We start from the raw sequence: 23,815 nt of genomic DNA, 5'->3' as shown, positions 1-23,815 counted from the left end.
TATTATGTGTTAAATGGACATGGGAGTGGAAGGAAGTTATTTATAACCTTAAAGTCATTAAAAAGCATTACATTTGATTACAACAGGCATTGAATCTGGTGGAATCCTATCTGAATTGATGGAAAAGAATGACATGCTCAACTATTTTACGGCACGAGTTTGTCGAAAACACTAAATCATTACACGTTTGACACATTTAACTGAAATTGGACATATTTTTTTATGTTTGTAGCCTTAAAAACATCGTAACTGGGCATTAGCTCCTCATTACTTCCCCGTTCTCTCCGTCGGAGGGTCATCCGCGAGACTTTACCGCTCTCTTTGAGGCGCACCGAAAGAATTTTCCCGAAGACAAATAACGTCGGGAGAATTGGACCATGTATCTGCACCATTTTTGAAGCGAGCATTAGACATCGTCAGCGCGGGCCTCTGGGGGGTTGGTGTGACCATTATTTGGGCTAATGGAGGAAACGGCGTGTCAGCGAGGGGGAAGACAAAGCCCAGTGTCACAACAATCAGACAAATGGTGCCGCGCCGGTCCGAGCGAGGCTACGGGCGCCGCGGCCTCTGCGCCAATTAGGTCCGAGGAGAGGACTAACATCTGGAACTCTGGGAATTTGTTGTTTTTTTTGGTCACCTTTGTCTCTTTCACCCGCAGATGAAACGCTTTATTTGTCTGTTTGACACACTTGTATTTTACACACCTTCGAATTGATGTTATACGCTTGTCTTAAAGTCAATGTATTGAAAGCTAGGTTTGTTCCCATGAAGGTTGCAATAAAAGTAAGAGCTTGCTTCACCGTTTGAAAGTATTTGCTGTAAATTAAGCATTAAAAGTAGAAAGTAAACTGAATGTAAAGTGAGGTGCAACTTTGCGGCTACAAAAAAATGAGAATCGCACACAAGTCCCCCCTCTGTGCATCAACATGACGGGGACTGACTTTCTTCTTTGTCAGTGACTCGCTGGCATTGACAGTACATGTGCACAGCGCCACCTACTGTTCTGGAGTGTGCATCATAAGATCCTCCAAAGCTTTACCCAAGTACAGAGGGTAAATATGCTTTGTGCCTGACCACATCTGGCAGAGCACGGGCTTGGTTTATGATGTTGTGATTTTGAGTTCAGACTTATTTAACAAACAGTGTCTCACTCTATTGCTATTCCAAGGCTTCAATTTTAATTTCTGGATATTTGGGAGCTGAGCCAGAACGGACAGAAGAGCTTCCATTACTTTCGTATCCGCTGCCATTGCCGAACTACAACCAGCAAATGCTTGACGTCACCTACAAGCCCCGCCTCCCCCGCTCACTGGATGGTAGGTTGAAATTCAACCGATGTAACGCAGCCACTGAGATCAGACTCAGACATGTAGGGAAATTATAAATGACCGGACTTTATGGATGGCTAAGGCCAGGCTATATCGGACAATAATCAGTATCGACAACCATCCTGAGCTGGAATATTGTAATCCAATTTGAATTGAAACAAGGCTAAAGTGATTGGACCCAAATTTCATGAAGATCCGGGGCACCACGCAAAATTACCATGAAAATCCTTGGAATGGACCTACTTTACCCATGGGAGCACTCCCTATTCCCTTTTTATGCTCTCAAAGAAAATGTTGTCGGAATTTGATTTATTTTCATCTATTTTTGTTCTAACATGACTTGGCCTAACAATAAAACATCACCAAAACGAAACTAAATTGGGAAAATCACATCTAACACTGAACTCTTGCACTTGTAACTTATCATGCGTTTTGGCTTTAGGCTAAAAATGTGTAAATCTAATCTTGCAATAACAATAATATGGCGATAATCTTTTTCATGGGGGAGTGACTTCAAAACAAATGTTACCAGAAACAGGGGGTGTGATGGGAATACCAGAATGAGTCTTGTGAAGACGCTGAGGTGGTCGGTGGCAAAGTCAATTTACTGAAGTTCTGGATTTTACAGTAATAGAGCTTTGGAGGATCTTACTTACTACTCTGGCACATTTCCATAAAGGCTCCGAAGTAAAACGTTTATTTATCCATGTGCTTGGTTTGTTTTAAAAGTCTAATAATCCACACTCCAGGACAGTAGGCGGCGCTGCACAGATATTCTGTCAATACTACATGACAATGGGTGTAGGGTTCCTTTGAAGGAGACTAAACGCAACTCCAGGTATGTATTTCATAAGGGAGCTGGACCAACAAGGTCAAACTGTGAGCTCAGCAGCCCTAAATCCTACTTTAGCTCTACTTCTCCTCATTATTCAAAGCACATCCCCCTGATCTCTCTCCTTCCCCTCCTCGCCGCGTCCCGAAACAAGGACAAACTTGTAATCCACTTACGGCACCGCTGTCAACAGATCCCTCCCCAAAATAATCCGCAAAGAGCGACAGCCGCGCCTAGGTGCTATCAAGGGAAAAGAAGGGGGGAATGCGCAGGAGGAAGTTGTGTCACGGTCCTCGCGGTCTTTGTCGCGCAGGTGGCGCCCAGGGGGTTGAGCGGGACAAACCGTTGGTGAAACCGTTACAAGAGGATTAGCCCGGCTTTAATGAGACCTGGAAGTGGCGGCACCGAAGAGGAGAAGGAGCCGATGATTGAGTGGGATCCCAAGCGGTCCGAGCGAGCCCAGAGGCCCAGGGGCGATACGGCGGCGGGCCCAGGGGGTGCGGCTGCCTGCGGGTCGCACTGCGCAGTTTCAAAGCTTTGAGTTAGAGGGTAACAGGGGTACGGGAGGCGGGTTGAGGGCAATTTGATTTCTTCTAAACTTACAACACATATCAACTGTTTTACACTTTGTACTGGTTGACTTTACTGCACTTTGTCCTCAACTTTTGACCTGAAGACAACCTGACCAAGTTCAGGTCATCTAGAACATGGACCCTCCTGGAATGTGTGGATTTCAGAGGGACTTTCATGATTAAGTAAGGGTCTAATAACATAAAAGATGAATAAATATGGGCATGCTTTAGGAGGGTTGCTTGAAAGACCTTACCCAGCCTCTCCGTTTTATGTTAAGGTTGATCATAATCGAAATACTCTTCAAACCAGTCAACATCGAGGTTATCACAGATCATTAAAATTTTTTACATTTTTATGTTTATAAACTAGAATTGAATTATTTTTTTGCACTACACAGCAACAAGGAAAAAGAAGATATCTTGATACGTTAGAAAAGACTCACATTAAGAATATTTGACCTTAATTTGAGTCATTTTGACGTGCTGGAAACACACACATGCAGACGTTACAAACTTTAGGGCCCGTTTTCTCAAAATGAGGTTTCCTTTTCACTCTTGCAACACCACCATGCTATGGCTGCCTGTGCTTGGCCTGATCCCATCAGATCTGAAGCTAAGCAGGAGAGGCCTGGTCGGTGCTTGGATGGGAGACCGTTTGGGAAACAGCAGGAAGCCTGGGTGAATGTAGCGTGTGAGTGAGTGGTTGTTGGAGGGGCCGATGGCGCAGATTGACAGCCTCGCTTCCGTCAGTCTACCACAAGGCAGCAATAGCTTAGCACCACCGAGTATGGAGTGAATGAATAATGCAATATAAAGCGTGTTTGAGTGTCCAGAAAAGCGCTTTATAAAACCAATGCAGTATTATGTCCACGTTAGTAGCTCCGACAGACGCCATACTCTCCAGTCCAGTCTGGTACCTAACAATATTATGAACTTTTTGTGAGAGGGAGTTTTCAATAGTTAATTCCTAGCCTGATTTATTGAGCTTTGAACCGCTAAACCAAGGCAAAATTGTTACGCTTACAACATCTTAGTTTTATATGAAAACATAAAATGACCAAAAACTTGCAATACATTTTTTCCTCACATACATCAGTAATGTTCAGCAAAAGTTGATATCACTAAACGTTTGCTTTTTTTTTTACCCTTTTCACCTGCAGGGTCTCGCCTGAACACACAAACATGTGCGTGTGGGTCTGCGCTCACATGGTGCAGAGAGGACCCGCGCACAATTGTGATGTCATTCAAAGAGTTCAGTCGCAGCCCCTTGGCCCTCAGCCGCCCCGCTCACACTTGAACCACATCAAAGCCCCGTGTCTGGGAGAACCCCGAGACGAGCGGGAGGAGGGGTGGGCATCGGGGAGCTGGAGTCTGGATGGAGGAATCCCTTATCTGCTCCTGAGAGGATGCTGCTCTGTGGTTGAGAGATTGTCTGGAGCTGCCACCTGTCCCAGCCATCTTTGAAGGCAACATTAAAGCCGTGATGGGCCTGACCTCCTCCAGCTCCATTCTTTTCATGTGTCTCTTCCGTCTTCAGCCCCTTGTTACCCCCGCGCTTTAGCTCCTCTCGAGTGCCCTCCCGACTCGCTCTCCCCGATATCTTAAGTTTCGCCGGGGCTGCGGGAAACGTTTTAATTACGCCGCGCTCATCAGCCGTCCCTTTTTTTTTGGCGTGGAACAATGTGTACTTGTAGCTCTCCGGAGACACCGGCGAGATACGGGTTGTTGGCTTAAAAAGGGGATGGGGGCGCTTATCTCGCCCGCACTGCTCGAGCTAGAGGAATGCAAATTTTAAAAAAGAGAAGAGGGGAGATTGGGCGACAACAAACAGGTCGCAGGGCAGCCGGCAGAAGTAGTGGATATCCAAGAGGAGACATGGGGGTTTGTTTTTAGCTTTTAACCATGTTATAATGTTGTTCCCTCATGATTTTGGTTGAGTAATCCTGCATACTCAGTCACCATCCCACATTTCAATCCTCAAATGGCCCTAACTACACATTTTTTCTTAGTCCATAATCCAGGGCTCCAGGTATTTTCATTTAGGCGCACTGCTTTAGAAGTGTCTGAAAGTTTCTTACAAACAACATTCACTTGCCAGGGCTTATTATTTTATATCTATTGGACACCAAGCATTGTTTTCCAATTGTATTGAATTATTATCTTGGTTGCAGGTGAAATCTTTCTTCAAATCAGAAGGAGCTCTCGTCCATTTTAGTTGTTGTAAAGTAGCTTGGTAAAAAAAAAAAAAAAAGACAACGAATTGGTATGAAATAGATCAGTGGTTCTCAACCTGGGGGGTCGGGACAAATTTGGGGGGGTCGCCAGATCATTTAGATAAAATATACATATTTTCATCAGCAAATAATCTAATGTTTTATTGTAGCATTTGCTATTGTACCAAAGTGCCATTATTTGTTCGTAGTTTCATACATTTTTTTTCAGCCATTTGTTTTGTTTCTTTGTTTTCTTAAAGGGGGGGTATTATGCAAAATCGACTTTTTCAAGCTTTACATCTTGTTATTCTGTCATTCCCTCATTTAAAAACATGCCTGAAGTGTTGCCTTGGCACATTCACGTATTTTTGAGTCTTCTGTAAAAACTCTGATGGCGGCCATTTTAGGGATAGCTTGGGCTGAGTCCTCCTAGGAACGCCCCCACCTCCTGGAGACGCCTCCGAGCTTTCGTCACCAGCCGAGTAACCAACCAATGCTCCTCAGCAGAACCCCCTCCCCACTGATGCCACAGACAGCGTGTGGAGGGGGCGTGTCGGAAAGAGTCAGAGGTTCTTAAAGAGACAGAGGCCTATTTCAAGACATTCACTACAGCCATTTTGAGAGAGCCATTTTATACAAGGCAGTTATTCTAATTTACTGCATTTACAGACCAACAGAAGGTTTGGTCATCATTGTAGTGTGATATAGACTGGTGCTATGTGATTGAAAAAAGCATAATACCCCCTCTTTAAGAATTACGAAGGCTAATGTTCCTATTTCTCACGGTGTGACCCGGGCGGGCGGGGGGCACGAACCCCTTTACCTGTTATAATGGGGGTCGCTGCTCCAAAAGGTTGAGAACCACTGAAATAGATGTATTTAGATGAGATCTGTGTTTATGTATATCATGGCCGGTAAAGGGCAGCCAAGCGAAAATATTTAGTCGCACCCAGGAAAGTTGTAGTCGTTTAATTCAACCTCACTCCCTAAACCTGTCACAATAATTACTATGTCGACGTTCAATAAATGACAAACATTGTTTTAGAGGCATAAAACGGTTTTCAATTTAAAAAAAAAAAGATCTAAAACACATCGTGTCCAAAACGAGCCTTAACAACTTTTTCAATCATTTAGCTCTTCATAGATTCTTGTTTTACACTTTTGTTCTTGGAAAATGTGCAATCACAAAACTGCAATATTATTAAAATACTTTTGATATGGATAAATGGATCCATATCAAAAATGATATATGATATGGATCCAAAATATGGCGCTATCCTATTTATAGCATAAGTTATTTATCCATTCATGTGTGCACGTGCATGAGATAAGTTATTAAACATGGCAAACCGAGGCCGTGTCCAAAAGTTTTTTTCTTAAAAGCTCGAGTTTGCATAAGAACTTTAAGAAACCAAGTGAAAATATCCCGATCGTGTCTTTTGCGGCGCGTCTTGCTGATTCCACTGTTGCGGCTGAATCACTGTTGAATTTCACAAGGCTCAGCAAAGCCTTATTTTAATCACAACGGGGCCATTGTTTTAGGCCTGTGTGAATTGCCCGATTAAGAAGCGTGCATTTCTAAAGACGTAAAAAAAAAAAAAAAAACGCTCGGACAGATGTTGCGGCGACGATACCAAGGAACGCATTTGAGCATCTTAACTTCGTCTTAATTCTTCTCCAGCCCGTTCGCACTTAATCTCCTCATTGTTCACGAGAGCTGCCATTCTTTTTTTTTTCTTGGGGGGGGGGGGGGGAGATATCACCACCAGCCTTTGCGGTAACAAGAGCGTCACATGACCTCAAGACGAGAGCGGGTCTTTCGAAAGGTCCTTGTGCAGTGTGAGATGAGGATGCTCTGGTTGGCCCTGGTGCAGTGGAGGGTGAATCTGCAGACCGGAGCATGTGGCGCATTCACAGCCGCAGACTTAGGCCCCAGGATTTTTGTTTTTTTCTTCTAAAGTTAGGGCTGGTTGAAGAATTCAGTCGCAAAAGCAGATAACTCCGTTTTGGAAACAAATCTGGTAACTGGCATGTGAAGAGACATGTATAATGGCACTGTGCAATAGAACTCTTCGTGAATATTTCATGAACACGACCTCTCTGTGCCCCCAGATGTAAGGTAAACATGTTCAAATCAAATATTGGTTTTACTTTTAAGTATTGAAATGTTTTAGCTACAATTAAGATGATTATCCAGTCAGAAAGTTACAAGGTGCTCTGGCTAAATCCACCATCCACATTACCCTCCTACTTCCACAATCTCTACACCCATCAAGCCCAAATAAGTGCTAGAGCAGCCTCCAGTACTTAAATCTCTGCGACTGAACTGTGGAGGTTCTAAGCTTTCAATTTACCGGCCTGGGCCAGTTTGACAATGAAACTAACTCAGCGCAAAGTGTGGCAAACATGAAGCCCGTACAGCTGCGGTCCACAACTGGAATATAACGCATCCACAAAGACAGATAAAAAAACTACTTATGAACACAATTAAACAACAAAGTGCATGAAGGCAGGTCTTAATAACATCTAAGGAAATGATTTCACTCAAAGTCATTGTTTCGTTACAAACCGTGGAGCTTCTTCCGGGCTGGATCTGTGACGGCGACCAAGGCATGAAATTGTTCTGCCAGATTCTAATATGAGATATATGGGCTCTATAATCAATAATACTTGTTCAACACGTTTTAACCGATCATAATAACATTTCACAATAACAAAGTGTGATAGACGTGAGTAAAAGTTCCACTCATTACACAATCTTCAAAACAGTCGATGGCACGGCCTTAAAATCTGATGTATAGTGGTGTCATGGAGGCGCAGCTCTCCACTCTGCAGATTCCGAGCCAGGCCCGTGTTTCCTGATGAAAGCGCTGGATGGAAGGGGTCCCTCTACATCGCCTGCAGTGTGCCCCGGGCTTCTCTCAACTCGCACGGCGCTGCTGGGGGACTACAACGTGCCACCGCAACTCCGAAAGCCAATATTGAAACAATCACAAAGACAAAACAGCCGGGCTTGAAGTGGGCGCGTGTCTCCTCACCCCTAGGCGCAGCATTTCGGCGGGGAGAGCGCGTTTAAACCGATCCCTACCCTCTGTCCGTCGACTTTAAAGTCAGAAAGTTTGTTTTCAAAGAGGAATCTCAACACATTTCGTAACTTGGGTTTCGTGGATATAAAAATGGACTTTGCTCGCAGTGTGTCGAGCTCTCACTAGCCCTTCTGTACGTCTCGGTCCTTCGCATGTGTTCATTTTTATGCATGTTTTACAACTTTCAGACTGCAAAGTGAAGTTTATTGCTGCGGTAACGGCAACAAATGTTTTACACTACAGTAGAAGGCACGCAGCAGTCTACAACATGGCCTATGGAAAAGAAGAAGAATCTACAATCTCCTTTTTAAACCTTTGCTAGTAACTGCTCGTAACAAAACATGATTTACATTTCAGTTTAGAAAAGTTTCCAAGAAAATCCCTGCTAAACAAATACGGTACGACTGTCGAGTACACTATGTCCCTGAGCTTGCAGCTCTTTCAGCGCCTGTAAGTGAAAGTCCATATGAATCGAATGACCAAGCACTGTAATTAACTGTAGAGGGGCCCGGGGTCATTGTTGTGTGGATCACGTTCTCTTCGGTGACAGCCAGCTCATTCAGTTCAGTGGTCAGCTGCATTTTGATATTAAGGCAGACAGACTGACGCCAAGGCAGCGGCTGGAGTGCCACGGCCGAGTAGACCTGAGATCAGTGCGCCGCGGCACTTTGGAGTTTTAACCCCGGCAGCCTCCAGCCACTTCCCTTCAGCGCACGGGGCCACTCTGATCCAAGGCAGCAGTCACCTCTGGCCAGGCTCAGAGCGGAGGTTTTACTGTGATACTTGTGAAGGAATCCAGCGGGCCGACACTTCCATACCTCCACTGCCTCCAGCTTAGGGGGCCTGCTTTCTGAGATCAGGCGAGGACAGAGGGGCTTTGCTCGGAGGATTAGGCCCTGCCAGTAAGACCTGGGGTAGATTTCTTTCTTTTTTTTTAAAGGAGGGAGCTGGAAGACGGAAAGGACACTCAAAGTCAAAGTCTGTGGAAAAACTGCTCTGCTCTGAGACCTTTTTGTTTGGTGAAGAAGAGCAAGTCTTTAAGAAACGGGCACTTGACAGCAGCGTGCTCCCACAGGCTGCAGGACTGCTGACCGCCTAATCATGACACAATGTAAACAGATGTTTATGCTGCACGTCCCATTCATTCTTCACACAATTCAAATCTTAAAACAGACTCCCCCCTCATTAATCCCCCCAATCCTTTCTACTCATCCCGCTCTAAAGCCTCATGTATTAGTGTCGTGGTAAGAAGGATATGGACTCTTATCCAGTGTTTGCTCAAGAAAAGCGGCTAAGACGCAGGCATCACCACGATTAGCTAATGCTAACAAAGGGGGCAATGTTTCCTTAGTGCCTCTTGTATTCTGCGCTGAAGTGGGTGTAAGACCAGAGTAAACAGTCTTAGACTGTGGACGTACGCCGAGTGGGAGAGCAGCCGTCTGGGTGAATAGTACAGATTTAGTGAGTGCGCAGACCCCTGAGAATAAAGCCCCTTTTGGATGTTGTTTGGACTCCCACGCCTCCCAGGGCTTTGCCGCCGCGCTAACGACCGCTGTCCAGGTGTGGGGAGGCTGCAGGTGCCACCACATTTAGCCACATTAAGCACTGACACACAGCAGCGTAAGAGTAATCGGATTTACTGGGAGTCGGCCACTCGGCGTGGTGCTCACTGCAAGCGCAGCACAAAGACTCAGGGCCCCTCTCGATCACAAACACACAAGCACTCGCACACACCTGGGATACATTAAAGAGGTGACAAAACCCTCACAGAGGGGACAGCCACTGCTGCTGTAAGACCCAGATGCCACTGGCTTTTCCACCTGGAGGAGCGCCGCGGGCAGATGCTCCAGCCCCGGGTTCAAAGCACAGGACAGGAAGAGGAATGAATCTGAAGTGGTTTAAGAGGAGGGACTCTCTCGCCCCACTGACCCACTCTTCTGAGGTTTGCTTCAATCACACACAATGGTTCCCCTGCTTCTGGACACCGCTGTTCTAACACCTGAGGCCTCGGGGAAGTGCTTTATAGCAGGGCTAACAACACAATATCTGAGGGCAGGAAGACACTACTGATGTTACTGTACTTCACCACCTTTTTGCTGTCACCAAGCCGAAACAAATGGCTTTTCAACACACTTAAGTCAGAAGAAGGCGACTTTGAAACATGGATTTTTTGCTTCCAGAAGAGGTCACTCGCTCGGGAAGTCAAATCCGACGGCTCGTTCCCAGCATGACCGGGCTGCGCAGTGAGCTCCCCTCTCCTCTTCCTTTCTATGATTGCAGTCTTCCAGCCTCTCCAGTCCCAAATGCACAAAGAAAGCCTCTTAAAGCTCCGCGGCCCTTTTTGACTTCTCCCGCTGCCTTTGAACTCTCCATTCCGGCCTGTGATTTTTCCACATGACCCTAAGCCTCGCCGTGACCCCCTTCCTCTTCTTCCCCTTCTCCCCCCCAGCGGGCTTCAATGACTTGGAACCCGCGGCGCTCCTTCGCACATGCCCCTCGCGCGCACATAAAATGAGAAGTGGCGGTGTTGCTGAGTCGGGTCAGGATGTAATTGGCAGTAATGTTTCGCCCTCCGGGGTCCTATGTCCGCGGCACCGATGTCTTGCTTTTTTAAGTGACCTTTTTTTTTTCCCCCTATAGAGAGGCACCCTTTTTGACTCCAAGGCACCCGAGCGCCAAAGTAACTAATGAAGTGCCTGGGTAAATAGAGTTACAGTAAAGACTAGGAGATTGGTCGGGGTCCGTTGGAGTTTTCATTACCGCTGTTGGATTAAGATCGCCCTGTCCGACTCTTTCGACCCCCGCCCCCCCCAATTCGGAGCCAATTTAAACCAAACTAAACAAGCTATCACATCGAATCCTTGTCTGCGGGGCTAAGCGTCGGCTGCAGCGGCCCGCCGAATTAACCTCCCTAATCAGGCTCTCACTGCGCGATCATCTGTCTCCCGTTTGCACAGTTCCGATCGCGGCGTCCAGTAAGTCGGGGTCCGCTGTTAAGGCCGATCTCTGGAGCGTCGTCCGTGAGTTCTCCGGGTTCTCTCACGCAGCCTTGCAGGTCCCAGAGAGAGACGGAGAGGCAGTGTTAGGCGGTGGGGGCGGGGGGGTTTTCGACTCGCCGCTGCTTCGGGGGGCCTTTGAAGTTGCGCGTTGATGAGAGAAAGTGGAGTAGCGCGTTCAGACAGGCCCCTAATGAGGGAATTAAGGAGCTGCGCCGGCCGCTCAACCCGCCGCCCCCCATACTAAACTTCCTGGGCGAAACGAGGCGAGTGTGTGAGCGTTTAAATCGGGGGGGGTCTGTGCGATTGTTTGGTTGCGGGGAGGCGAATGTGTTGCGGTTTCGCGGCGACGGCCTCTGATCGCGGCATTGGTGGGGGTCGGTTCAGACTAGACGAAGTTGTGCCTGTCTCTGCGGTTTACAAAGGGTGACTGACCCCCATGATGGCAAAGACGACGACGTACTGTACATGTCGATGAGAGGAGACAAGAAGCGTGAGAATAAGGGAGATGACGTGTTGAAGGTTGGATTTTTAGTGTGTGTGTTTTTTTTAAACAAAACAAAAAGCATTGAAGAGAGAAAAGTGAGTCTGTTCACTTCCATTCCAACATTCAAGAAGATGAAATCATCGGCAAAAGCAAACTTAAAGCAGTACTAAGTAACGTGTTTACCTTAATAAATCCTTTCCGTAGTCCCTGTGGGGGTAATACGAGTGTTTATGGGATGATTGGAGGGTCTTTCATCTCTCCCTCGTGTCTCTGGCCAGAAAACCATGTTTGCAACTTAACTGCCACCGGACCGGAGTCACCAATGCACACTAATGGAATCACGAAGAAGAAGCTAACATGCTAACGGGCAAAGCTAACTGCGGACTAACGTCACTTTAAACAGTATTTACAGCCAAGTTTGAGTGAAAAAACATATTTCTATTGTATAATTGGATGCACAGTAACCCTCTCTCCCTTCGCCTTTCCTGTCAGCGTAGTATTTACTCTCCAAGACCATTAATAAGTTAAAAATTCGTAACTTGCTTCTACACCTGCAGTTGCGCTTATGGCCTCTAGGGGGAAGAGTTACTTAGTACTGCTTTAAATACAGCAGTGGTTCTCAAACTGTGGGTCATCTTATTCATTGTTTTTTGCATTTAAAGTTCAGCTTTGGTTTAGACACGGTTTACACCCTGTTTAGACTTGATTTAGTCCAATTTTTTTTCTTGAATTTTTTTCTTGATCTGGTGGTACATGAAAGGTCAAATATTTTCAGGAAGTGATATTTGGGGTGAAAGGTTTGAGATCCATTGCGATAATCGCCTAATAAATAGATTTTACAGTTGATTTGATTTGCTTCTTCACTGTGAGTTGAATTGCTCCAAAGACAAAGCAGTACAACCTGGAATATTGCACAGCGCGGCTTTACATTTGCAGCACATTAGACACTTCGCTGGCCTTACCATCATTTCGGACTAGCAGACACAAAACTTGCAGCTTGATGGATTTCTAAAGACGATACTCTTTTGATATGCTTCAAGTTAGAACTTAAGAAGTACTTACAATAGTGCGAGTCCAGGTAGCCATTGCGGGGGTCCATGGCGAACAGCGTGCCCCGGTACGGCAGGGCATGGTCGGGCAGGTGGGGCAGGGCGCTGTGCAGCTCCTTCTTCAGCTGGGAGGGCCGCTCCTCCGTGGAGGTGGAGGGCTCCTCGCTCACGCTCCTGTCGGCGGGCGTCTCGGAGCTGATGGCGTTCCTCCTCTCGCGGTGGTACGGTGGGCCCGAGCTCTCATCCTCTGGAGAAAGAAGGGGAAAAAAAGGGGGAAACTCAGGACTGTGAAACAGGACAGGGGAATAAGTCGCAATCCAATCACGAGTGAAGGGTTGTTCAAGTCGGTGTATGTGCTGTATTAAAAATCACAGAAATGGATTGTGCTAAAATGAAGGTCTTAAATATCATTAAAAAGCACTGAACGCCCAAATACTATACTTTTAGTGTCGCAAATGCATTGTTTTCAAAGGATTTGCAAACATTTCATCAAACGGAAAAGACAGATATTCCAATAACATGGATAAAACGAGCAACTTTTGAATAATTTCAGCCAAAACTGCAGCTGAATTTAGACCATCATGACAAACATATGACGTAAAAAAGAGTCAAGATGTTTTGATGTAAAGCCGCTCGGAATCCAGCACAAAGTCGGACACTTTGTCTCGAGGAAAAGGGAGTTTAAATTTGTCCAGCTGTAATCCACTGCGCACTACTGGACGTTTTTCCAGTGTCCAGTGAACCGTATATGGGAGTTTGCTTCGGAGGCAGACGCTGTGAAAAGACAAACAGCCCGACGTGCATATATACATCACACAATCAAAACATACCTCTCTGTACATTTTTCCAAGTTCTTAAAATGAATTGCCATGAAGCAGCGCTCACTGGTGCACTCCCCCTACCAAGACTTAAAGCTGTTGTACCCAGCTTCTCACGTAAACTCGCGATCTTCACGCCACATTTCCAAATCATCTGGAGAAAGTCATCTGCCCCGAACCTGTGGCACTTAACATATCCCATTGCACGCAGCCTTTGTCCACGTGGTAAGTTAGAACTGAAAAACGTCCACAATGCCACCAGGCTGTTTGGACTTGGATATGCGTCAGGTGAAGGGTCGGGGGTCGGGAGTCACAGGTCAGGAGCTTAGCCCTTGAACTCGACACCACGTTTAGTCCTTTTACCCAGCATGCCGCAGTGGAGGTCTAAATTAGAGATCTTGTGTGACAACATCAGAAAGTGAGGGAGTAGTGGAAGTTTCTGTGTTTGCAGCTTCATAAAGAACACATCGATTGAACTGTGCTTTGTGTTTTGCTGCGGCGTCTTACTTCTGCTCTGTGTGCAAAGTTTTGACAACAAATCACGTATTTTGTTAACAAAGTCAGAGTCCTAATGAAGTAAACGGTGTGCAGAGTCAGTCGAGGTAAACTGTCATCTTAATGGAAAACAGTACTTAGTTTTTGATACCAATACCTGAATGATACTTGAAATATTTGTCATCTGGAGCCAGAAAACAGAACAATAACGTGTGGGAGATCTGCAGATGTACAATATCAGGTTCATCTCCAATGTCAGGAAAAATAGGGGGAAATTGGGAGAAATTGTGGCAAAAATAAGGAAAAATTGGGAAAATGGGGGGAAATAGAGAAAACATTAGTAAAAAAAAAATGGGCAAAAATGAAGGAAAACGAGAAAAATGTGGCCAAAAATAAGACAAAAATTTGGGGAAACTATATTTCCAATCCTAGTATCACACTGCAAAAAGTAAATATCAAGCATTGGCTTAAATGACTTGAATTGAGGAAATGTATCTTTGTTTTGAGCGGTTTTCACTCATTTAGACACTTTTCCTGATCGGACCAAGTTTACTTTGCTTGTTTGAGGACATTTCAGACCAGTTCTAGGGTAAATCTCGCTTGAAATAAGAAAATAAAATTGCCAATGAGATAAGACCAATTTTCTTACCCCATTGGTAAATAAAATTACCTGAAATAAAGACGAAATGTATCGAAACGAGTCAGAAACATCTCAGAACAAGTGAAATAATCCAGGACAAATGCCCAAGAACTTCTTAACTCGTCAAAACAACTCAAATTTGGATTATTGTGCTCAAATTGAGATGTTTATACTGATCTAGTTAAATACCTTTTGCAGTGCACTTAATGGTACCCGGCCCTAGACAATACTGCGATTTCAGAATATCTGGCTCATGAAACCTGACAGTCTAATTAGTCCGGCACTACAACTCACCAAGAAAAGGGAGGGCTCCGGTTCTCCAACACGCTTAAGTGCTGCGTGTGAAGTGCCCGCTGTAGTGTAGTGCTGCGCCACTCCAGACTAAAGTGCGGCAAAGTGAAAGAGCTGCTGCGGGAGCATGAGACCCGACACATTCACTCTCCTCTCGCTCCCACATCCATTACCTTTACCATCCATTGCCTTTAGCCTGTAGCCTCCGATCCCGGCGCAGCCCTGGCACCCGATTCACAGGTTTCTCTAATGCGGAACTGACAACCGCGGAAGCGCCCCATCCGCGGGAAGAAAAAAAAAATGACAGCTCCGGTTATGATATAAGTATTTAATCCCATACTGCACAGCCCGTGATCTTATTAAGGGAATAATGCCACTTATACGGTTTAAGGCTGGATTAATAGGTCTGCGTGCGCAAAGCTCAATATTAACATAAAGGGATTTTTTTGGGGGGGAATGGCTTTCCTGACATGGATGGAAACGCGCTCTGACTGTAAACCAGCGTGGGATAGCCGTGTATAAGCAGGCTGGTTTGGTGTAAAGCTAGTGCTGCGTTTGGAAGAAGTAGAAACTCATGAATCTACTTATTTATGAGCGCTTTTCTCATCTTGTTCATACATGTATTTGATGTTTTATAAATAAACTCATCGCTAGACTCCAAAAACTACCCAAGAGATTAAAAGTCCTACTTTGTTTTACCACAAGATTTGATTTAATGTCTTATTTTGCCTTTTCTCTCCCTTGAACTTTAGGGCTACAAGAAAAATCAGATCCAATTCAGAACGGTCGCAACAAGCATTTGTCAAAAACAACTATCATTACTGTTTTGGATGAGAGGAACTACACACTGTAAGTTTCCTGTGTCTGTAGGGTCTTATTACATGGTTTATATAACAGCAAGTTAAACATAAATCTTTTTAATGCCATTTTAGTGCCTCAACATATTTTTCGTGTAACAAACAAAAGAAAAAGTCATTGAGTTCATCATTTCTAAAGATTTGTTTCCATTCCAGAACAAACCATTTGGAAATGTAAGTGTCAAATTGGACACAACATAAACTTTCCAAAAAAGGACTGAGACATTTTGGAGAAACTTTCAGCAAAACCAGAAAATTATGTGTTTTGGAGCTTATTTCTTGTGTTTATGGTCTACAGAGCGCAGCACGGTGGCACAGTGGTTAGCGCTCAGGCTTCATAGCAATAAGGTCCTGGGTTTGACCTCAAGGCCGGTCTGTGTCTGCGTAGGTTTCCCCTATACCACTTTAAAATATGTACAAAAGGCCAGGTTGAGTGAGAGTGTGGGAAAACGGATAGAAATTACAATCCGATGTGGTGCTTTTGCATGCATGGGCCTCCAGTGTGTTCATGAACATAAAACGACTTCTGATAAATGTGGTGACAAAAGTGAAGCTATGCCACTTTCCAAAGGATTGTTCAAATCCAATTTAATACTTATGTCATGTAAGGCCTTATGTTTCAGCACTATTCACTCTGACATTTAATGCTTTTTAACCTTGCGTTATGCCAATATAAAACCTGCTAACCTTAGCCCTCTACATGTTCTGAAACACATGGGATTCTTGTATTAGTGTAGCAGTTCGTACTTTGACCCTTCTCAAATGCTCCGGGCCGTGTTTATAATGTGCACTTTAAACTGGCTCTCGACTTTAAAACATAAATGGCAAATCTAATCTCCATTTTATTCCCCCAACCGTCCAACCCCATCTTGAACTATCTTCATCTCTTCGTGTTTTTCTCTGAGACTCCCACATGCCTTACCTCAAAGGGAGGTCAAGCGACTAATAGTTCAATCACCGCGGTGTCAGGGCCGCGCTGTCCCCCACCAGTGACCACAGGGGGGTTCATCACGGGACAATCTCACACATTAGGGGCTTTATTAGAGGGCCATACAACCCTAAATGGTTAAAGAAACACCAGTGAAGGGGTCAGGTCCTCTCAGACGCTCTCAGTCTCTCTGCAGGTTTCCATCTCACATCTGTAACCTTTATTCCAAAGAGGTTTTGTCTTTAAGGTGCAAAACTACATTTACATCTAAAGGTGTGTTCTGCAACTCAGAAACCTTAAAAAATTGGTCCTGGAGCGTCCAAGAGGCCTCCATGGAAAGCAAAGGCACCAGGCTCGTCACCACCCATACAGCCGCTGGGTCACCGAAAGGTCAAATACGCACTCATATCAACTTATTTTTCCACATAAAAAGTTGCATATTGCATCTTTAAGTTTATACTGTATGTATACAGGTGAACCTCAGAAAATTAGAATATCGTTCAAAAGTTAATTTATTTCTGTAATTCAACTTAAAATGTTAAACTAATGTATGACTCATTACATGCAGTGACATATGTCAATTGTTCATGATGAATTAAGTGTTAACTTATCATTTATTAAGGCTAAATAAGGTGTAATTATTATAAAGCCTTACCCAGTTCTTATAACAAGCCACAAGTTCATTACCGTACTCAGTTCTGACTGGTATTGTCACAAGCAGGGAAACCATTTCAATATGGAAGTGCACCATCTTAAACATTTTATTGTAATATTTACTCCTTGTTTTAGCCAATCATATCCAAGTTTCAAAATGTTATTTGTAAGTCTAGCCTTTTTCCATCATAGCTGTGTAGTTAATAATTATTGATGAAAATGCATGTTTTTGCCAAATGCAAAACCCAGCGCCCACTCACGGCTACACTGCCGTGTGATTGGTCCGAACCACAAGTGGATTTGAGCCCGAACGTATCAGCTCGGGCTTTTCAAGATGGAGTTTTGTGAGACTAAAAACTCTAATCTCATGACAATCCAGTTTGTAGCACAAGATTACCAGTTTTGGACAAAGGAAACCCACCTCAGAGTCCTGAGTCCATGAGGTTTGTAAAATGCAAGTACTAAAAGAACTGAATAACAAATGTGTAAGCTCAAATAACTTGTTCAAAAACACAAGTTCTGCTAATATTATACAATATTTCAGGTCAGGTGGATGCAGTTCTATTGATCTGGTTGCACATTCTGCACTTCATGTTGCCCCTTGTTGCTTAATTTACTTTGGGAGACAGGTTCAAAGTGGCAAAAACAAAAAAAAAGTCCTGGAAAGTGAACTTTTGCGTGTAACTGTCAGGTATCTGTCAAAAGTATGTAATGAAGACAGAGGGGGAAGTAAACACATCCAACTTTTAAAAGTCGGACAGTGCAACACCTTTTCCGCGTCTGACCATCTCCCCGACAGGCCGGCTCCCATTTGCACCCGCCGCATTTTTCATTCCCCTTTTATTTCACCCCCTCTTTTCCCATGGTTGTTGCATCTAGTCCTCTACCAGTTCGCTGTTCTATTCAGCCCGACACAAAAGCGGCCGGCCAGTTCTCTGTGGACCAGAGGAAAGCAGGCCTCTCTCAAAAAAAAAAAAAAAAAAAAGGAGAAAAAAGCCCTATCCTGCTCCCTCTCTCCCTTACTCTCTCTATGGTGATTGAATTTCTTAACATCTTTTCAAAAAGCGCTTAAATGCCTGGAGGCGAGAGGAAGAAACAACCTAATGGTGGATGGGGAGCACTGAACAAATTTCAGAGCCCTTTCCTGCTCGCGTTTGAGGTTGAAAGCGAGCTCCTGCCTTTCAACTTTCAAAGTCCTCCTTCCTCCTGCAGTGTCACTGAAGGATTTGAAAAGAAGGTAATTGTGCTCACTGCCGTCCTGATCAGAGCGCTCTAGTATTTCAGGAGCTTTCTCTGCCACTATAATGGTACCTGCTGCTCCCATCCTTGCATTCTTCCTTTACCCCGGCTCTCTCCTCTGCCCCAACCCACACTCGCTTCTCCATCCTCCTTTCACCCCCAGCAAGCCCCTCATTAAATGCTAAAGCCCACTTTTCTCCCCCCTCTCCTCCTGCTTTTTCCCCCCCTATTGTAAAACTGCTTCGAATACCTTCAGAGAAAACTCAGAGCATGGCCTTTAATAGAGCGCCGTGAACGAAAAAAAAAAGAAGAAGGGTGCGGATGCAGTGACAAAATGAAATTCAAAAGGAGATAATGAGAGATGGAGTAGGGCCAATTCCTTACGGGCGCCCGAGACAAGACAAGAGGGGCTAAAGTTAAGAGAGGCCCCGGCCAATTCAACGGCGAAGACAGGCGAAACAAAAGCGCGGTTTGTCTTTTGAAGGTAGTTGTTGGGGATCAGAAAAGAGATGGGATTGTTGGATGTGTCCTTGACTTCGAAAACACTGATTCGCCCGCCCCCACCCGGGGTCTCGGGACTCTCCAAAAGAACCAGTTGCCCATTGTGAATCGGCGAAAGGCCTGCAAACACGAGAGGTGCGTGTTGTTGCTGTGTTCCTCAAAGCTAAAGATTCCACCTTCGAACTCGCCAAAGAAACGGGTGGCGCAAACGGGTTTTTGGCCTAAGCGAGGAGCAGCAGAGGGATGTACCGTCAACATTTCTTCAAAGCGCCTCACTCCTCCTGTGCAATAATCTCTTGCTCCCTCTTTCCCCCCCAGCCACCCCACCTCCCTTTCTCTTGCAAATCAACTCCCGGGAAAGACTCGAGTCTCCCCAATTAACAATGAGCAGGGGATGAAAAATTCCAGCAGCTGGCTAAGGTTTAATAAGAGCACCTCTCCAAGCGGCTTAGGCTTACCTGATTCACTGGCCCTGGCATTGGCGCAATAGTCGCAGGCAAATCATTCACGATTAGCGCAGGGGCTGAAAGAAGAGACCGCTCGAAGTCTACCCGAACCAAACACAACAAGAGAACGGGAGATTAGCCCAATTGTGTGAGGTACTTTCTTCTTCTTTTCTTTTACCGATAAACGTCTTGGCTGGCTGGAGCTTGATGACACAAGGAGCTGGGAGTTTTTGCGGAGCACAGGTTGTGTTGTGCATGGAGGTTAGAGGGTCTCAATGAAAGTGTTCCACAGAAGAAGAAGAAGAAATAACATGTTGGTACAGTCGGATAATGGTTTGAACGATTTGCTCAGATTTTGAGTATATGGATTTTTTTGTGAGCAACAGAACAAGAGTATATGGATTCCAAAGTAATGAGAAATGGTGACCGTTGCCATTGCAATAAAGATTGAAAGCAAGACACTGTATATTTGGGAAAATACTGCAAAATGACGTGCAAAAGTAGAAAAGGCATGAGTTGGTTCTTTGATTTGGGAAACAAACAATAACTGATCCCACTGAGCAGTTTCCAGTCCACTCCAAACTTTGATCAAGTTCAGCATTGACGACTTTGTATAGGCTAGGCTAAATCATGTTGAAAATCACTTAATGATTGATGTTTGGCTAAATTGCAGAGGGAAGCAATGGCAGGTCAGGATGCTCTCTCCTGGTTGGATGCCTTTTGTCAGGCATTGATTTCCCACAACGTGCCGCCGAATGCCCTCTTCAATAATCATCCCAGCTAATTCGACGACTCCCACATCTCAATTTGCCTGTTAGCAGCCCACGGCTCAGCCCCTCGGCTCAGCGCCTCAGTCCCAGCTCCTTCTCACTGCCGCCGGGGGTCCACCGGGATGCACCCTGAGCCCGGCATCTCGCAAGTCCCAGCCTCCCAAGCCCCGGGGCTGGGGAGGGGCAAATCAAAGCCTTGCATGGCTCCTGCCTTCTTCCCCGCGCTCACCTCAAATCAGCCTCACAGCAGGGTTGTGTCATGCCGAGCCCCCGCCTGCCCCCTCTTATTCACCCATTAGGGGTACAGGCCCACCGTAGAGCGCTGGAAACCCCGCTACCCTTCATCAGGCCACATTGTGAGGGGGAATGAGCTACGAGCACAGAGTGAGCTCAAAGCGCTGGCTCTGAAATACGCACTGATGCATTTGACCGTGGATAGTTATGCTTTTGGGGTCTTTTACTCAAAGGGCACCTTGGCCTGCATTCTTTGAAGACTCAAGACTCAAGACTGCATTTGATCAATCCTTCAAAGAGAGGAAAATGCCATTTAGCACACTGAATGGCTTACAGACTGAATACACATGACTTTACATGCCAACTATGATCAGCCATAACCTGTTAGTTATTTGGGCTGACCTTTCCTAACAATATACCGTGATTGCACGCTAGAGCACAATTAGAACCGGTCGGGATAGCGGGCTCTTTTTGGGGCGGATGTAGGCACACTGCCCGCCAGTACAGAACAGGCCAGATTTCAGCTGGGCCTCAGCGCTGGAATCCCACTGTTGACACTGCGCAGTGATCCCGACCAAGTCTGCGGCACTTAGATTAGAAAGAGGTCGCCAAGAGAAATGAACATGCGGCCAGAGCGAGGAAGCACAGAGCCAACAGTTTGGACGAAATATAAAGGATACTGCAGTAATGTTGTTCTTTCCCACCTGACAACAGTTGGACAAACTTTCGGAATTGGGACGGAGTAAAGATTGACACGTAAAAACAACACTTGGATAGCTTGGGTCAGGACTTGACATTGACACCTTTTGACTTGGAAAACAAGTCAAGCAAACTCGCCCTAAGAATTATGGTGAACTCCAGGTATAACATATACATTTCTGGACAAACTATCAGTAACAATCAGTCAATAACAAAATGAGTGGACAAGGAAGCAGAGATCAAGTCGGGCTGCATTTGGATGTTTGGTCAATGGTCATTTCAAGCCCTGGCTCAGACACATTGGACGTCACAAGAAGAGTCAACCACCATTTAGCCAAAGCCGTATAATTAGGCTCCTCAAAGATACCTGCCTACAATAATCTCACCGGGTGGAAGCAATCATGGTCCAGCGCTCCATTTAAAAGCATGTTAACTCCTATCTGTGGCTAGCAGGCTAATTTAACGTTTGACATTTGATATCTGAGGAATGAGAGGGATCAGCCGTTTAGCTGGAACAGGATTACCCTCCGACAGCCCTCCTTCACATCCCTCCTCCCCCCCCCCCCCCAGCCCCTCTCCAGTCGGGCCGGATTCATTAATTTCCCTGCCGCTAAGCACTTTATCAATGACTGGTGAATGCCAAAGTCAGAGGCGGGCTCTCCCAGTCTTTGGCTACATCGCGCCGGTGGTGAGGCTGCCGCGTGTGACGAACACGACCGTTTCAGAACGTTCTACCTGCTTTCACCTGGAGAAAACCACATCATAGTTGGGGGGGGGGGGGGGGAGATCGGAAAGAGCTTTTCAAAGTTTAGCTCGTCTTCTCAGATGAGCAAAAAGAAGCCTCAAAGAAAGAAGGAAGGCTACATGTCCTCAACTCAAACAATTCAGAAGACTTTAAAGACCTCTAGTACAATGGAACACCCTTGGATGACTGAGAGCTTACACATATTGTTAGGAAATCTTGTAGAGTGCAACACTGATTCAAAGATTTTATATCAGTCAAAGCAGGTGATCGACTCGAAGAGCTGCTTGCTTTGCTTTAGATTTACATATCACACTATTTACATGTTGTTTGCAGATTTTGCAGAAACAATCAATGCATCTCTGGGTGACTTGCATTGCTTGGAATGGACACTAATTCACTAATTTAGTTTCTGTAAAAACTAGAAAGCCTTTTTGTTGATTTGTCAACATGCCACTGGCTTTAAACAGAGGCCAGCACATTGTTTTCACCATGTTTCGTTTCCCTGCAGTCCGCCCTGGTGCTCTGACCAAACAAATATGTGTTGGCAGTTATAAAGGTAGCTGAAGTGCCCACAAACAAGCCACAAATATGCATGACAGAATGGAGTTATTCAAATTGGTTATGTTACTTAAAAAGGGGCTCTGCAATTTTCAACAGAGGCCTCTTGACATGCCCCGTTGCAAGTAAAAGCTAATTCGTATCCATAACCGTCCTTGAGTCCCGTGAACCCCGGGCCGCTGTGTTTGAATGTCTACATTACAGGCGCTGTGACGGATCTGGGTTAAACGAACAGCGCGGCCGGCCCTTTGAAGCTGCAGCTGGTAAATGCTTACAGCTCTGACCCATCGCAATCAGACATGAGGCCTCTTTAACGCGAGCCGTGACAGTCGGAATTCCAAACTACATGCCAAACGCCGTAAAATAACCACGCACGTGATTTCCTATTTCACTGTGCGCCCACATACCCCAGGGAATCTGCAACATTCGAAAGACAGACATGATATTTGCTACTACATTTTTATAAAGGCTCAGAAGGAAAAAAAGTGCACACTCCAGAACAGTAGGTGGCGATGCGCAGATGTACTGTCCAATGTCATCGACTCACAAACAGGGAAGGTTTGTACCCGTCGTGTTTCTGCAGAGGGTGATGAAAAAAGGTGCAATTTTACTCTTTTTAAAGACGCAAAGTTATTACGTATTATCTACAGACAATAGTTCAAGTACATAAATATTTGACTGAACAACTTTTGCTGTAATTGGACGAGTATCTGTACTTTTACTCAAATAATGAAATCAACCATCACTGGTCTTAAAGCAGTACTAAGTAACTCTTACCCCTAGAGGCCATAAGCGCAACTGCAGGTGTCGTAGCAAGTTACGATTTTTTTTACTTATTAATTGTCTTGGAGAGTAAATACTACGCTGACAGGAAAGGCGAAGGGAGAGAGGGTTACTGTGCATCCAATTATACAATGAAAATATTTTTTTTCACTCAAACCTGGCTGTAAATACTGTTTAAAGTGACGTTAGCCCGCAGTTAGCTTTGCCCGTTAGCATGTTAGCTTCTTCTTCGTGATTACATTAGTGCGTATTGCTTTCTCCGCACCGGTGGCAGTCAAGTTGCAAACATGGTTTTCTAGCCAGAGACACCAGGGGGAGATGAAAGACCCTCCAATCATCCCATAAACACTTGTAATACCCCCACAGGGACTACGGGAAGGATTTATTAAGGTAAACACGTTACTTAGTACTGCTTTAAGTACATTGAAGTTTAGAGTAGCTTTAGAAAGTTGCTTTATCTTACTTTTTAGCAGTCTGATTAATTATACAATCAATTTCCGTTCAATTAGTAAATGATCTACACAGTTTACCCAACAGTAAGACATAACTTTCCACTTGTCTAAAACTTTGAAGAAGTTTTATTCGAAGGTAAAT

At 45.1% G+C, this 23,815-nt stretch overlaps 1 protein-coding gene across 2 annotated transcripts in view; it reads right to left on the bottom strand.

The window, feature by feature from the left end:
* The window catches only part of gli3 (GLI family zinc finger 3), a 132,121-nt gene that overhangs the window by 92,787 nt on the left and 15,519 nt on the right, over positions 1–23,815 (bottom strand). For both annotated transcript variants that reach the window (XM_079575900.1, XM_079575901.1), the window contains exon 2: positions 12,577–12,810. In XM_079575900.1, the coding sequence (XP_079432026.1) occupies positions 12,577–12,810 (234 nt within the window). The remainder of the gene's footprint in view (positions 1–12,576; positions 12,811–23,815) is intronic.

The sequence above is a fragment of the Gobius niger genome (assembly GCF_951799975.1).
Source record: "Gobius niger genome assembly, chromosome: 18".
In the NCBI taxonomy this organism is placed as follows: domain Eukaryota; kingdom Metazoa; phylum Chordata; class Actinopteri; order Gobiiformes; family Gobiidae; genus Gobius; species Gobius niger.
The sequence above is the reverse complement of the archived record's forward strand: the minus strand, read 5'-3'. Positions and strand labels throughout refer to the sequence as shown.